The sequence below is a fragment of the Mastigoproctus giganteus genome, chromosome 12, assembly GCF_048544385.1.
Source record: "Mastigoproctus giganteus isolate SK-2022 chromosome 12, ASM4854438v1, whole genome shotgun sequence".
NCBI lineage: Eukaryota > Metazoa > Arthropoda > Arachnida > Uropygi > Thelyphonidae > Mastigoproctus > Mastigoproctus giganteus.
The window spans coordinates 173,923,196-173,941,023 of NC_143586.1; the positions used below are offsets into that span (position 1 = coordinate 173,923,196).

Genomic DNA, 17,828 nt, shown 5'->3' on the forward strand with positions numbered 1-17,828 from the left:
CCTTTCCGGGTGACCCTAATATAATAGTTTTTTTTTTTTTTGGGTCGCCCGAGGGCCACGCCATCCATAACAGACCGTTATCTGGCTCTAATAGCCAGATAGAAACCCTACGATATGCTGTTATCCACTGTCTCTTGAGGTTGCTGTGGCCACAGGTGAAAACATTTCCAACCAGATTGTGTTAATAAGGCGCAATTCAAGCGGACTCTACGCAAGGATACCAGTGGTTTGTATCTCATTAACCGCAAACCAGCGCAGACCTCGTCGAAACTGGTGCCATGAACACGTGACTTGGAGCCCTGACAAAAGGGGTGCAGTTTATTTCGCTGATGAATGCCGTTTTAGCCGATAAACAGAACCTGCACTTTATTTCATCTAAAAACAACGAGGAATGCGCTACCATCATTCGACCATCAGAGAAAGGGACACTCACAGTTGAGCCGGTATTCTCGTGTGGGATGCAATAATTATCAACGGCTGCACTCCTCTTCATGTTTTTGATATGGATATCGAAACTGCGAAGAAGTATCGAGAACAGATCCTTGAACCTTATGTGCGAATTGTTAGGAGTATGGTTTGCCCATAGTTTATTTTCATGCACGACAACGCCATTGCACATGGAGTTCAAGGGTTGGAGGAATGAAACAAGATATCCAGCGACTGCCTTGGCCAGAGCGATCACCAGACTTAAATCCGATCGAACACGTGCGTTGAACGCCCTTGGGCGTAGAATTTGGCACCGACAGCCAACTCCTCAGTCACGTGGTGAGCTAAGATCTCCGCTGGTGGAAGAATGGGATTTGTTGCCCCAGAATATTATAGACACCCTTATATCGAGCATGGTACATTCCTGTCAGGCCTGTTTAGCTGTTGTAGGGGGGAACTACGCCGTACTGATGTCATGTGACCATATTTTCAAGCATCTTATATCTACTTCTGTAATGTGACCTTTTAGCAATTCTTATACAACCCCTATAAACGTCCCTTGTTCTTGTCCGAAGTTTTCTGCTTTCTTCTCATTTCATCAATATTCTATGGTACCCTACCGTACCAAATTTTGTCCCGGGTTTCGTTGCAAGCTGCACGAGTTACACTACGTGTTCTGTTAATTTTGTCGAGCAGTGTACGTTCCTCTTCCTCCTCTTGGATTCACGGAGATGCAGCGGTCGATTGTTTATTTGCCTGTTTCGTAACTCTCAGATCCCTTTCCCTCCACTGTTTTTAATTGAACCCCATCAAATGTATATTTATTTGTGGGTTGCTGTTCCCCAAGTGTAAAATCTTGCATTTAGCAGCATAAAAACATGTAGACATGTATGGTATCTTATATAGGACGGCACCTGAACTTTAGTTCAACTCCACCTTGGTACACTGTTTGTACTCTTTAAAAGGCCAGAAGTGTGTGTGTAGCGTTATGTTTGTGCAGTGTGTGTGTTTTTGTGTTGTTTCTGGCCATTTAAACATAGCATTAAAACATAGCTGCCACGTCTTGATCATCTTCGAAGTCTGTTCAAGTCATCCTGAAGGAGCCCCTCGTGGGTAGCACAGTTGGTAGGATCGCCGTTCTCCCCACACTGGGGAGAAAAGACTTGAGTTCGAATCCCGTCGATGAGGGAGGAATTTTTATGGGTCTTTTTCACAACGGTGTGGCTGAGTTAGTCGGTCTCAGGAGAGGTAGCGTGGTTTTTTCTCCCAGAAATTCAGTTTTTCGTCCAGCAAACAGAAAATCGACCCCAGAACACACGCAATTTACAGACAGATATGGGCTTAGTCGCTGATGCTCCTAAAACCCAACAACAACAGTATACGCGTTTGGCTTTTGTTCATTTGACAACAACAGCATACGCGTTTGACTGTATCATGATTTAAACCGGGGCATGGTAAATACGTTTAACGATTATATTAATTGTCTAAGACTCTAAATGATTGATTATAAATTCCTCTGATCTATTAGTATGCCGAAATACATGAACCTTACGTGGTCACTTCAAAGGGGAGGAGGCAGATCATAATAAATCTTATTGGATCAGCAGTACCTTACCCTAATTAACACTGGTCACATGTACATTTCTCAACAGGTTTCCAACTGTTCTTTTGACCTTTCTGCACACACCATCACTCTCTTCCCAAGCAGAGTGTTAAATTACGTTGTTGGATCATTTTCCTGTCGTCTGTAAATTAGAAAAGTCAGCGCCATTACACAAAAACAAAAATCAAATAACACGGAAATTTTCCGTGTGTTCATTCATTCATGTTTGTCAATATGTTTTCCACGTGTTTGTCAATCACTCACTGGTGGAATGTTTGATGTAATAAAGAAAAACAAACATTTAATTAAGTGTGGAACTTCTTTTGCAAGCGTCCCATGATAGCGAGCCTTATCAATTACGGGAATTAAACCACAACAAGAAACACTGTGATGTTACAAAAACTCTGCATAAAGGCCAGAAAAATGTGTTATAATGCTATGTTTGTGCCGTGTATGTGTTTGCTTAGTTGTTTCTGGCCGCTTTGCTATCAGGAAGCAACAAGCACAAGGGAGGTGCGCCCTGATACCCGTCTACGCCGCGAGGAGGCGGGCCACAACTGAGCGCGAACCGCAACAAACCTCGAGTGTCACGTACTGAATGTCGAATCATTCAAAATATGAGCAAATAAAGTTAATTTTAACAATAAATTAAAAAATAATAAAATAAAATAAAATAATAGTAAAATAATCAGAAAAATTAAAGATAAAAAAAAAATAATAAAATAAAATACAGTAAAAATAAAGATAAAAATAAGTTAATAAAATGGGAAAAAAATAATAAAAAATAATAATAATAATAAAAAAAATGGTGGAAGTGACGATGGTGGTGGTATCACGAGATGGCGATGATAGAGATGCTGCTCTGGGCTGGAGGTAGAGCTGGAATAGGAGTAGTTCCTGGAATTGGGGCACTACTGATGATTTGTCCACGTCTGGCAAAGACTATGTGCAAAATCTTGCAGAAGATAATTTTTCTTTGGAGTGCAAGAGAGAAGACTAATTGCCTGGGGAGAATGGTTGACACTGAGTAGACAGAGGCTGACGAAGATCCAAGTAATATGCACACGTGAAAAGAACATGCTGCCAGTCTTCTGGGCTGCCACAGTTACAGAGGGGTGAATCAGACATAGCGATAGCACGAAGAGAACCATGACCAGTTAGAAGAAAAAGAGTGCGGAGACTCGGACTGAACCATTTTAGAATAGACTTTTGTAAGGCAAAGGACACAGATGGAATAAATTTTCTTGTGACCATATCTTTTGAAGAAGAAGACCACCGACCTTGCCAGAGTTGAACCAGGTGGTTCCAGCAACGAGTTTTTTCGATTTTAGGATCACAGTGGATATTAACAGTGAAGTCTAAAAAGTAAACTGGAATGGCATGTCTAAAGCAACAGCAAAAACCTCGATAAGCGATTTGGAGATCCAGATGTAGGCAACCGTTTAAAACCTGGAGCGCAGCTGTCGAGACAGTGCGGACACTCTTGACATGACGCACCTTCTTGTGCAGACGATATATTCACAGGTGTACATGCCTGGCTCATTCTCTTTACAAGGGCCTACATTACCAAACTCGCCTACCTCTATTTCAACCCACAACTCACGACCCTCTCCCCTTAGACCACACCACACAGAAATGATGATAACCGGAATGACATCAGAACTAGAGTGCCATCTGGCTATCAAATCTCGCACCTGCAAGATTTCTTTAAAATCCTAATCCCTGGTGGGGGGACAGACACGCTCCCTTCCCCCCTGCCAACCCTATTTCCCTCTGGTGAGGCATGGACATACCCCACTGAAAAACGGGGGTCACCTTCCCTATCGACCCCTCTGCTTACTATTTCAGCCCCCCCAGCCTTTTGTCTCCCCACCCAAATCTGTCATCTCACACAGTGATTAGCCCTACATCAAAATTCTAAGCCACACCAAAATTCTTGCCCGACCCAATTAGGCTTTAGCAAAACTTTCAGCGTAAAACCCCAAACAGTGCTCCTAAAGCAAAAACCCAAATTCGCAATAAAACATCCTCTCGACTATTTATTTTTCTAATTTTTATTTTATTTATTTTGGTCCTGGCCACTGAAATCCCAGGAAAGTAGGTGGCATGACCTGCCAGAGTACTGATTCAATCACTGGTTACACCCGGCCGGCCTTCCCGTGGCTGGTATTTGTAACGTCGGGCCCCACTAGGGGCCCGGCGGCTAGCAGGCCGGATGAACAATAGGCCCAACATACTACATTGTACATATCCCACACACTTTTAGACCCTCAACATACCAAAATACCAAAAATACTACACAGAAGTCAGCCGCAGAATGCTCTTTTTCTCAAATTTTCTCTCCCCAAACCCTTCCCTCCAAGTTTGGCACGCCTCCCCCAAGGACTCTAACCAATCTTCTTTTTCTGTTTAAATTTTTCGTTCCCTCCTATTTGCTAACACAATTCTCCCAAGCTGTCTCCCCAGCGCACAAACCAACCCTTTTCGAGAACTTTCTTATTTTTTTCTCACAGGCAGCATGATCCTTTCATGTCCACCGGCAACCTCCAAAAAACTCCAACCTCATTTTCGTTTCACACCTTTCTCTCTAAAAGTATCCGAACACCCCAAGATCAGTCAGCCTGACGACGTTTAATTTTGACGCGAACACTGGAAGTCCAATCATTTCCTGTTTTGGTTCTAACGCTGTCGTAGATCAAAGGAGGCGCTTCATATAATCCCGTTTCACGTCCTATTGCTCTTCCTTAAGCAACCCCTTCACGCCTGTTCTCAAATGGCACCCCTTTACCTAGTTCTGCTGTCCCTGTTTGCTGTCTCGTATTATTTGAATTACTTCTTTACCCCTTTGCTACTATTCTTAATTCTCACGCTTAAAACTGTCCATTACTAAATCTAGCGTTCTTCAAACTTTAACCTTACTTTTAGCAAAAACAAATATTTAAATTTGTAAGAGATATATCTTAGCTCTAATAAAGTGGCCGAGCAGTATATGAATTAATCATATTAATTGCCATAAAAAATATTTTTTTTTATGTTAAACAGCCCAAAAGCATATTGGAATGTCATCAGCAGGAAGTGAAACCCTACTCGAGGATGGCAAAGAGGAAATTCCTGGACGTATTGCAGAATTCTTCAACGGCAGAACACTTCTTATAACAGGAGTTACAGGACTGGTTGGCCAGGTAAGTCAGTTCATAAGGAGACGTATGAGCTACATTCACAATAATTTTAAGAGATTATTTCTTAGTTACGCATGGTAATTTGAATATCATTTCTGTAGATCGCTGATTAACTGCAGAGTTTTCCGTTTATTCTGTGGGACGACCACATAGGGTTCGAAGTGTGTAAGATAAACACCATAAAAAATTACCGTATTTGTGGCATCATGTGGTTTTGAACAAGGGACGTGTACTTCTACCAAAAGAGACGAACAAAAAACACTCGTCTACAATGGCAGGAAGTGACCACTCCCAACTGATTTATGTTTTCAGTAAATGGATGAAAATCGTGTTTCGCTTCTCAAACACTTCGAGAGAATTTCGTCAAGATCATTAATCTTTACCAATTTCGAAATGAATGACTGAAATGCTTTAAGCAAGGTCATCAATGAAGCTGCAGTTGGTACACCGATAAAGGCAGTGTCGAAATTTAATTTGTTCTTCCTGAATTATTATTCTGAAAAGGATATTAGGCATATTTTACACGTTTCATATTTGAGTATTATTTTTGAAGTGAACTTAATCGCGCACGATTTGGTCATTAATATCAGAAATAAATAATAACAGTCCATTTTTTTTTCTTGAAAGGCATTCTTCAGCTATTTTTCTCTGCCATAAAAAATCTTAGTTTAAAGCTACCACAAAAGAAGCTGAAATATTCATTTTTAAAATTTATTATTTACACAGGACTGGATTAAAATTTATTCAAATTTTAATCCAGCCCTGTGTAGTGGAATTTTCTAGAATGTGGCGAAAAAGCATGTTTTGCATGATCCAAGAAGATCGAGGGAGTTCCAATTTCCAGACATTATGAAGAGAACTGGAGCCTGTTCTCCTCCAGTCATAGAGAAAGGTTGACCAGCTCCAGGGTGGAAAAGGAGTGCTCTCACCAAAAGAAAGGCTTCAGTCTGCAAATTGCAGTTTCTGGCGACTTAGCGCCTGCGAGATGTCTGGTTAAGGTGTTTATAGCTTTGAATGGATTGAACAAGTTCTGCTGATGGGATTCTTTCTCTTGCTCAGAGTATGCCCTATGTAGGGATATAAATTCAAATTGTGGAAGAGCGATTGCAGGGGAGATGTGTCGAGGTTCGCCTTCAGAGAGCGGGTGATAGACGGCTGGAAGAAGCTTCCATCTGCTGTTTTAAAGGTGTGTAGTTTAATAAATTTAAGGAAGAACTACACAGAAGATTGGAGGAGATCGACAGGTGATGTGGAAAGTTTTGGATCTCTCTCTTTTTGGCTCATTCTTTATAAGCTTACTTTCTGCTATCATTTGCCACTAATAAAAGCTCTTGTCTGTATGAGAGGTGAACAAAATTTTCAGCGGGTCTCGTGTTTTATTAATACGGAGCATTGCTTTTAGTTATCTGGAATTTGTATAGTTTACTTCTAAGAAACTTGATCATCCTGCGTTTTACCTTTGTCTGCGCGAGTAGCACAGTGGTATGGTCACCGTCCTCCTCATACCCGGTGGAAAAAGCCCGGGTTCGAATCCCGTCGATGACGCGAGGAACTTTAATGGGCTTTTTTCACTCCGTGGCTGAGTTAGTCGGTCTCCGGCGTTTTTTCGTCCAGCAAAACAGGTAAATCGACCAGAGAACACACGCAATTTACAGACATAAGACACATTGCACAGCATACGAATTTAATTATTCGGGTGGATTATTACGCTAAAAACAAAACTAAAATAATAATTTTTGTTTTGTTTTTAGCGTTTTACCATTTGGTTTTATCCTTAATTCTTCTATTGTTCGCCATTTTAGTTGGGAGAGCATCAAGAGCCTTATGATCTTTCATTTACTAACTACACTGATGTGCAAAACTTGAGGACCAGTCAGGTTTTCCCCTGTAGCTTCTCATAGGAGTGGCCTGGATATGGGAAAAGCACACCAAAGGAACCTCGTAAGGCACAGAAATGATGAAGGAAACAACACCTACACAACAACGGAAACAAAACGGTACAGAGGGACTTTATTCAAAAATGGCAACATAGCACTGGTTGCCACGATACAGATGCATCACTGCCAAAGATGGAACAAAGGGAAGAGGTGGTCCTCAGTAGGAGACATGGCCATCCCTAATGTCGATGCAGGCTTTGCACCGCCTGTCCATACTTAGAAAAATGTTGTTGATAAGTTTTTGCGGTAACAATCTCCATTCCTCTGTCAGCGCCATCTTCAGCTGGTGAATATTTTCTGGTGTGTGTGGACGTGCCGGTAGGCGTCTCCCCAGAGCGTCCCATATGTGTTCGATGGAATTTAGATCGGCCTGGGGAATCGGCAGGCCAATCCATACGAACAATGTCCTCACTTTCCAAAAGCATATCAACAGCCGCAGTGGGATGGGGGTGTGGCGTTATGATCCATAAACACGAACTCGGGGTAATGGCACGTCGGAACAGACGCACATGGGGAAGGATTACCTGAATACAGTAGCGTGCACCGGTTGCAGTACCGCCTTCCAGTATCTGGAGTTGTGTACGTCCATCCAAGATAATTTCTCCCCAGGCGAGAACACCTCGACCGCCATATCGATTCCTTTCAGTGATGTTTGCGGGGTGATACCGTGTGCCAATCTCTCGCCAGATTAGCTGACGTCCAGAATTGCTGGACGTCAGCAATTCTGGACGTCAGCCAATCTGGCGTCCAGAATTGCTGCTGAGATTGAAACTACTCTCATCAGTAAAGAGCACCTTACCCCATTGCGCTGCTGTCCAGTCCTTGTGTTCGGTGCACCACTGTAAACGGTGTCTCCGATGGGCAGGTGTTAAAGGGACACAGCGTACTGGCCGTCGGGCAAACAGTCCACCTTTGTGGAGTCGCCTGGCCACAGTAAACCGCGATATCCTCAGCATTCGGTAATTTTCACATAACTGCTGTAATTCTGCTTTTATCTGTTTATGTGAGCCCTCTCATCACGATTCAAATTTTTGCGTGTTCAAATTCAAATTCAAGCTTTCTACTGAACGGCCACAGTTATGCAAATTGCAACAGGCCGTTTCGTTGGATTTTGTGGTTGTAACCTTGAGAAATAGTGTTGGTCTTTAAGTTTTTCACACCAGTGTATTTTAGTTGTTACGATTTAACTTTTAAATTCAATGGGTATCAATTAATACACGCCAGACATTTTCATATTTAGTGTGGTATTTGACCGATTTAATTAAAAGGAATACCTCAGTTTTATCGTAGTAAATGTTGTAATTTTTAGGATAATTCCGCAGTACAGCTCCGAACTACATCTAGGATGAGGTATATTGGGCACTTGTTCCATGCACATCAAAACCATTGGAACATAGATTTAACAATTTTATACTGTATATACACAACGATACTTACATACAAAATAACACCTACATTGCAGTAGTAGTAGGGTTATAGGAGCATCAGTGACAAAGGCCATATTGCTCCGTGTAAACTGTTTTAAATTGCATGGGTTCTGAGGTCTATTTTCTGTTTACTGGACGAAAAACTCGAGTTTCTAGAAGTAAAAAACCATGCTACCCTTTCCTCAGACCGACTAACTCAGCCACTTGTGAAAAAAGGCCCATAAAAATTCCTCTCGTCATCGACGGGACTCGAACTCGTGTCTTTTCCATCCATTGTGGGGAGGACGGAAATCCTACGGGGTTTAACTTGTGCTATCCACGTAGGCAATTTATGTTCAACAGAATTCAATTGATGACGTAATCATTTACATAACCAACCAGATTGTCTGCGGATAATGTTTCCATTGCAAAATCCAAGACATATCACACCCATCGAAATCACTGGTGGAATACAGTGTATTTTAATGCCAAACAGAATAAAAATCGTGCTTGTAATAATTTCCGCGTGTATCCTACCACCAGTAATTTCATATCCTCTAAGCGACTAAAAGAAAGAAAGAAAAATTAGACGTAAAGCGAAACGTGACTCATGAATTACCTTTGCCTGAACCATAACAAGAGGAAACGGGGAATATTTTTTGTAATAAGGATAGGTGAAATAGAACCAGGGTATGTCTGCCGGGAGCAACTATTAATAATGTCACCAAAAGATTGTCAGATTTTAAGGGGGATAAAGAGAATATTATTATTCATGTGGGGACTAATGATATTAAAAGTACACGATCAGACGATTTGTTGGAAAAATACAGGACCATGCTGAGGAAATGCCGCGAGCTAGGCCACAATGTCTGTGTGTCTGCAATTCTTCCCAAACACGATAGGAGGGATTATATGTTAAAAGCCTTGTGGATTAACTCAAGACTTGAAGGACTCTGCAAGGCTTTAGGGGAGAAATTTCTATCAGCATGGCCCACACTTGTAGGTAGAAGGAATTTGTTTTGTAGAGACGGGATACACTTAAACAAAGGTGGTGCAAACGTTTTTGCCAGTATTATTGAAGATACCTTAAAGGTTCGGGGAAACTACTAGTTAGGGAGGGGGGATGTGGGTAATACTGACACGCGTTTATCTGATAATATTGGTCAAAGTAACTCTTGCACATACCTCAAGAGGTCTTATCTGTTACTCCAAATGGACATATTACCTAGATGTTCTGGGGGCAGAAACGTTTCAAGTGAGCGGGTAGCTAATGCCAGGGAAGAGAGCCTAAAAATCTTCAAGGGCTGTGTTAGGGTTGTTAAATATACAAGAACAGTAAGTCTTAATTGTTTATATAGTAATGTTAGAAGTGTCGTTAATAAAATGAGCGAATTCGAACTGCTGGTTAAAACAAGTAACGCAGACATAATAGAGCTTACGGAGACGTGGTGCTCATCATCCCGGAAATTGGGGATGATGAGTTTCAGTAGGGCTTGTATAATGTATTTAGGAAGGATAGGGTAGATAGAAGGGGTGGTGGGATAATGCTTCTTATCAGAAGCAGCCTGAGTGCGACGATAGCTTTCCCAGATTCAGACGTTTCACATGCTAGTATAGAATCTGTATGGTATGGTGTGAGATAGTTGGAAACAAAGGTATAATGCGAGTAGGACTAACCTACAGACCAGGTGATTGTGAAGATTATGACGAAAGCCTCTACATGCAAATGGAATGGGCAAGTAAGCGTCAATGCCTTATTATGGGTGATTTCAATTTGCCTCTAATTGATTGGAGTAAATGGGAAGGAAACTCGACATGGGGAACAAAATTTTTAAATCAACTAGATGACTGTTATTTGTATCAACATGACAGGGCAAGTACTAGAGAAAAGAATATCCTAGACCTCATCATCACACATGAATCAGATGACATAACAGGGCTGACAGTAGAGGAACCAGTAGCAGGAAGTGATCACGGAGTTCTACTGTGGATGATGAAGAGAGAGAGGTAGCAGCAGTAAAAGGCAAAGGAATGAGTTTTAATTTCAGAAAAGGAAATTACGATGCCTTAAGGTGCTACATGGCTTCTATTAACTGGGCAGATATCGCGCAGAGAATGAATACATTTGAACTGTGGTATGCTTTTAAAACATTAATCACAGATGCCTTGAATGCGTATATACCATTAAAAAAAATACTCCACGAGGAGGGTTCGAAGTTGGATGAATAGTGAAGTTGCCACATTACTTGAGCAGAAAAAGGTAGCATGGAAAGGTTACAGAGCAATAAAAAGTACTGAAGCCTATAACAGCTACAAGATGATCTGTAATAGAGCCACAGAAAAGGTTCGACAGGCAAAGGCAGTTTATGAGAAATCACTAGCAAACAGAGCAAAGAGGGGGATAAGGAATTCTTCACATATATAAATGCCAAGAACAGCAGGACAAACCAGATCGGACAAACCTTTACGTAAGGGAAAGGGGATAGCATTAAATACACCAGCTGCCATTGCAGATGAACTCAACAGTATTTTGCATCGATATTTACAAATGAAAAACATTTTGTGGCAATGGGAAATTGTGGGAGCGAAGCTGAAAAATATGTAATTAATGATATTGAAATTTCGCAAGATTATTTAATGAAAAAACGTTCGAGCCTACAGGCCAGTAAGGCTCCTGGAGTTGATGGAATATACCCTATAATCTTAAGGGAGGCGGCAAGTGAGTGCATTGAAACATTGAGGCTAATTATGCGAGCATCATTAGACTCTGGGGAGATTCCGTTGGATTGGAAAAGTGCCAATGTATCTCCCATACATAAGGGTGGCTCTAAGAGTGAAATGGGAAATTATCGACCTGTCAGTCTGACTTCAGTTGTAGGGAAAATCATGGAGGCAATGATCAAGGGTGATTGTGGAATTCAGTGGTGTGATTGTGATTGTGGATCCTGGAATTCAGTGGTGTGATTGTGATTGTGGATCCTGGAATTCAGTGGTGTGATTGTGATTGTGGATCCTGGAATTCAGTGGTGTGATTGTGATTGTGGATCCTGGAATTCAGGATCATTTGGATCGAATTGAAATTCTCAAGGATACTCAGCATGGTTTTGTAAAGGGAAAATCATGTTTAACAAATCTGGTTCGCTATTTTGAAAGGGTCACCCACGAGCTGGATTTAGGGAATAATTTCGACATTGTTTATTTAGAATTCAGCAAAGCTTTTGACTCAGTCCCACATGGACGGTTGCTTTATAAGCTGGAACAGGTTGGAATCACTGGGAAAATCCTTAGATGTATAGCAGGATGGCTTCAGGGCAGGAGGCAGATGGTTGTGATAAATGGCTATTCCTCAGATTGGGTTGATGTAAGAAGTGGGGTTCCCCAAGGTTCAGTATTAGGACCACTCTTGTTTTTAATTTTCATAAACGACATCGATGAAGGGATAGAGGGCGTGATGTCTAAATTTGCAGATGATGTTAAAATTGGTAGAATAGTTAATGATCACTGTCAAGCTGAGCTTCTTCAGAGAGACCTAGATAGACTTCAGGAATGGTCAGAAAAATAGCAGCTATGCTTTAATCCAACAAAGTGTAATGTATTACACCTAGGAAACAGTAATTCCAAAATAACTTATTCACTTGGTGGAGTTCAACTAAACCCAGTACTGGAGGAAAGGGACTTGGGTGTTACGATACGGTCAGACATGAAATTCTCTGAGCATTGTAAACAGGTTGCAAGGAAGGCCCATGGTGTCCTATCGATGATCTATCGAACTTTTGCAAGTAGAGATAGGCAGGTGATAATCCCATTATATAAGGCTTTTGTTAGACCACACTTGGAATACTGTGTTCAAGTATGGAGACTGCACCTAAAGAAAGACATCGAGCTTCTTGAAAGGGTGCAAAGACGGGTAACTCGCCTGGTGAGATCGGAAAAAGACTTCGAATATGTGGGTTGCAGAGTTTGGAAACTAGACACCTTAGAGGAGACTTGATTGAGGTGTTTAAGGCTGTGAGAGGCATCAGCAAAATGAATGAGGACGGAATATTCTAGGTTATAAATGACGCTAGAACTAGGGGACATAAATTCAAGTTACGGGGGGGAGAATGTTTAGATTGGACTGCAGGAAGTTTTATTTTACCCAGCGAGTTATAAATTACTGGAATAAGTTGCCTACATGGGTGGTAGAGGCTGACAGTTTGGGGAAATTCAAAGATCATCTGGATAGTACCTTCGGGTCAGGGAAGCGCATAGGATGATAGGTTTAATTTCCTTTTCTTTTACTAATTATTATTATTTATTTATTTTATTTATTTATTTTTTTATCATTGTTTTATTTGTTTTTTTTTTTTTTTTTTTTGGCCTGTGCAGCATAAGCCATAGGCTTTCTTGCACCATGCGGCCATTACTAATACTAAGAGACACCGACATACGGCTCATCTGGAGAAGTATACAGGCCCTAAATGGCAAATTTGTTCGGCTGACCTCTCAAATACATCATTGGAAAGGGTAAGACTTAGCTATACCTGAAGAAGTTGCTAATGCATTAGAAGAATTGTTCTCCACAATCTCTGCTTCGGCTCTTTCCAAAACATTAAATCAGCTTCAGAACGGCATAAAATCAACTTCTTCACGCGCCCCTCCTTCCCATACAACCAACCCTTTACGTTAACAGAACTCAAAAAATCATTAAATAGATCATCCAGTAGTGCCGCTGACCCGGATGGTATTCATTACATTATGCTGAAGCATTTACATGAGAAGGACTTGCATACCTTATTGATCTTCTACAATCTGATCTTCTGTGAAAATGCCTATCCTTCTCCCTGGCGCCATTCTTTCATTATTGGCATACCAAAACCAGGCAAAGATCCTTCCCTGGTTAAAAATTATAGGCCCATATCTGTCACGAGTTGCTTGGGTAAAATTTTCGAAAGGATAGTCCACACAATGCTCACTTCATAGAGTCACCGAACCTGCTGCCAGATCATCAGTTCGGCTTTCGAAAAAACAGATCAACCCTAGACGTGCTCATCAAAGCCGAATTTCACATCGGTAATGCCTTTGCAAGAAACAACATCTAGTTATGTTCAACTTAGACCTTGAAAAGGCATTTGACATTAACTGGCGTCATGGTATTCTTATGGATATTTACCATCTGGGACTTAGGGATCATTTGTCTGAAGTAATTCAAAATTTCCTGCAATTGCGTGCTTTTCAGGTCGATATAAAAACATACTCTCTGCTTCGCATATTCAGGAAGGAGTCCCGCAGAGATTGATACTTAGTCCAACACTGTTTGCAATCCGAGTTAAAGGCATGACAGAAGATATCCCAAAAACTGTTGAAACATATATGTATGCAGATGACCTTACCATTTCCCGTCAGTCTCAAAGTATCAATACCATCGAACGGCAACTCCATCTTGCCATAAACAAAATAGAATCCTGGACTTCGCGGAACGGTTATCAACTATCAGAAAAGAAATATACTGTCACTCACTTCTGCAAGCGACGGATTCTCCATCCTGATCCCGACTTGCAAATAAATAATACTCCAATCCCACTTGTGACTAACGTTAGATTTCTTTATCTGATATTAGACAGCAAGCTGACTTCCAAGCTCACATTACTCACTTAAGAACTACATGTCTAAAGCATGTGAACATACTCCGATCAGTCTCGTCCCTGTCTTGGGGAGCTGATCGGTATACTTTAATGCATCTTTAACGAACTTTAATCCGGTCACGCTTAGATTATGGTTGTCCAATATATGACTCTGCCAGAAACATTGCTTTACAACGTCTAAATGTGATCCAGCACAGTGCTCTGAGGACTGCTTTGGGTGCTTTCAGGACTTCTCCAGTTCAAAGTCTTTATATTGAAGCGCATGATCCTCCATTACATCTTCGTAGGAAAACATTACTACTACAATACGCTGCTAATATCCGGAGTCTTTCATCGCACCCCAGTTGAGAGTATATTTATAATACTCGGTAGGATTTGTTCTATAAGAGCAAGTCAAATGAAAACAGACCTGCTTCACTCAGGATTAAATAGCTTGTTCAGAGTTGGAATCTCGATTTCAGTGATATTTTTCAGGACACAACTGCACCTGTTCCACCTTGGACGTACATTTCTGCCTCTTACGATGTGCACTTTCTTCAGTGGAGAAAATCATACCTCCCTGCAATATCAGGCAGTTGCACTCAGCTCACTCTACTCTGAACTCCCATGCCTATAAAATCTATATTGACGGATTGAAAACTGCCTATACGGTAGGGGCTGCTGCAGTGTTTCCTTCACTTACTGTTACAGCCTCATTACCATTAGCATGCAGCGTCTTCACAGCTGAATTATATGCCATCAAATTAGCACTTATTAAAATTATTGAGATTTCCATCTCTCTGCCATAATTTACATCGACTCCCTCAGTGCTATCTCTGCCATAAGGAAGAATTTCTCATCTTCTCATCCTATCTTGGCCATTCTGGCATTCCAGGAAATGAAAGTGTTAATCTTGCCGCTAAACATCCTCAATTATCTCTCTCACAACATCCTCAAGTTCCTCACACTGACTATAAACCAATCATTCGCAAAGCATGCTTCGATAATTGGTCACATATCTGGAAAAGTAACACCAACAATAAACTGTTCCAAATAAAAGAAGATCTAAAGCTGTGGCTTTCTGGCTTAGGACGATAGGAAGTGCTATTGGCAAGACCCATCTCTTCCTATTATTGGGAGAAAACCCACCTCAGTGCTCATCCTGTCAGACGCAAATTACGGTCCGTCATTTTTTGGTTGATTGTCCCTTTACATTCAATCATCCAGTCAAAGACTTTTCAATCACTTTCAATGTTGAATATATCACCTGATTTATCTAATTTCTTAGGAAATGAAGCAAATATTGAAGAACTTTTATTGTATCTAAAACATATCGGCTGGTTCAGGAGCATATGACTTAACATCTATAACTATACATTGCCTGTAAATACCTCTCGACGTGGGCACCCGTACGTGGTGAGGGGACCTCCCAATGATGCTGCTGGGCTTCCAGATTAGCATCACTGGGATCTAACGCCCATATCTTGGTTCCAGGGTTACATCTTTGGAATCCGGCGTGTGCAGCCGTGCGTCGCGACCCGTGGAATTCGGAAAGGGGGGGATCCTGGTGATTGAGGGGCCCAGCCTTAATACACCACTTTGGCCCCTGCTTCGACAAGACGGGTGGTCCCGGACCGGCCCGACTGGGATCAATCGGCGGGTGGTTCTTACTGCTAGGGTCAACTGCGTTCCAATAAGGCTCCCTCCCTTTGGCCCTGGGACGGGATCAAGGCTTATTGGAAACGTGGGTATGGTGCTCCTAAGCTAACTTGGCGTCCCATTCGTGTACGCAGTACCTGCTAGTTCACGAGTGGGCGTCCCCTCGTAGGGCTCCGTGGTGGGTGAGGTAATTAGGGCATCTGAAATTTTTATCTTACTCATATGAGTAATTTAATCCCTATTCCTTCTGGGGCCCCAACAAGGCCCCTACCTGATCGAGATGATGACGCAGAAAACACCTCTGCACAAAGAGCCAGGACTGAGGATACACCACCACCACCACCATCAGTGACACCGCTTTTCCTCATTCTCCATTCCACCGGAGAGCAGTCAATTGGAAAGATGTCACCCTTCTTTATCCAGAAAGGATTAGAAGGGTTGGCAGGGTCACCAAAATCTGTTAAACGACTGCGTTCTGGCAACCTTTTGGTTGAAGTTTCCAGCACAAAACAAGCTGTAAAAATATTGAACTCTGCATCCATAGGGGGAATACCTATCACCGTAACCCCAACAAAACTCTGAATTCTTCACAAGGTGTTGTATCAGAGTGGGACCTTCTTCATGTTTCTGAAGAAGAGATCTGCTCTGAATTAAAAGACCAAGGAGTGACAGCTGTCAAGAGAATATCGATACGAAAGGATGGGAATCTCGTCCTTACCCGAGTTCTTATCCTCACGTTTAACACTCCACGGCCTCCAAATTCCATCAAGGCAGGCTATCTAATTGTTGGGAATGAAGCAAATTTCGAGGAACTGTTTAATTATTTGAAACACACTAATCTGTATAATAGACTGTGATCATAGTGGCAAACAAATCATGAACTGGCCCAAGAGGCCCTTGTGCCAAAAAAACCCCAAATACAACAACAATTTAGCACTAATGATCGACATCCTGCAGGAACTCACTTACCTTTCAGAAACTTTATAGAATCACAATGGTAAAAGCATATAAATTAATTATTCGAACTATCAATGCTATTGCTAATTTGTACAATTCTGAAGGAAATTATGAAGCAAAAATTGAGAGCATGTTGAAGTGGAAAGAATTTGAATGAATCAAAATCGAAAGTAAAAAAAATGACATCGTGACAAGTTATTAAATTCATTGTTTTATCCTTAAAGGATAAGTTATTAATGCAACAGGGTGATTTTAAATTAAATAAAGAAAATAACGATACCATTGAAAGAAATTTTAAACATATGCTACCCGAAATCGTGGAATGTGAAAGAACTTTCGTCTCGGTTACATGACGGCGAAAACTGAATAAGAAATTTAACTTTTCTGATAAAATAAATAAAAATTAATGATTTTAGAGATTTTGTCGAAGACAGTTTATCTTTAAAATCGAGCGAAATTACCTTTTCAATTAAGAAAGCCAGAAAATATCTTTAAAACCATTGTGACAATTAAACACGTTGCAGATTATGATGACCATACATCTAAATGGAAAAGCATTGCTTCAATTTGATCCGAATCATTCCTCTGTAATCATCGCTCAGCTATTGAGCAAAGCAGATCGACAACAACAAATATTAATAAAGTAAATTGTATATGGCAATTTTTAGAATAAATTTTTCATGAATATTTGGAAAATAATTTTTTTTTCATGTAATCTGCAATTTTTTGTGTACTTTTTCTAGAAAGTTTGTTTTTTATGCAATATTTGTTTTTATATAGTGGAATGTTTTGAGATTGTTTTTATGTTATTTGTGATATGGGAAATATTTCATCTTATTTTTTATTCTCAATATTAAAATTTTATCACGAAAAAAATGAATCCATTATATTTCCCTAGTTGTTAAAAAAAACAGACGAATAAAAAAAGTTGCGCTGTGCCGAGCACGCGCGGTACATGGTTTATGCAAAACATCATTCGCGTTTCTTTTAGGTATTTTGATTTGTATATATCAATTACGAAATAAAAGAGCTTTTTTATTGTAAATATTTTATTGATC

General features: G+C 40.8%; 1 protein-coding gene across 1 annotated transcript in view; it reads left to right on the forward strand.

Annotated features, from left to right (window-relative positions):
• The first annotated feature begins 5,082 nt into the window (after positions 1 to 5,082).
• The window catches only part of LOC150077605 (putative fatty acyl-CoA reductase CG5065), a 41,050-nt gene continuing 28,304 nt past the window's right edge, over positions 5,083 to 17,828 (forward strand). The window contains exon 1 of the mRNA XM_090386661.1: positions 5,083 to 5,211. Coding sequence (XP_090242787.1) covers positions 5,089 to 5,211 — 123 coding nt within the window. The 5' untranslated portion in view covers positions 5,083 to 5,088. The remainder of the gene's footprint in view (positions 5,212 to 17,828) is intronic.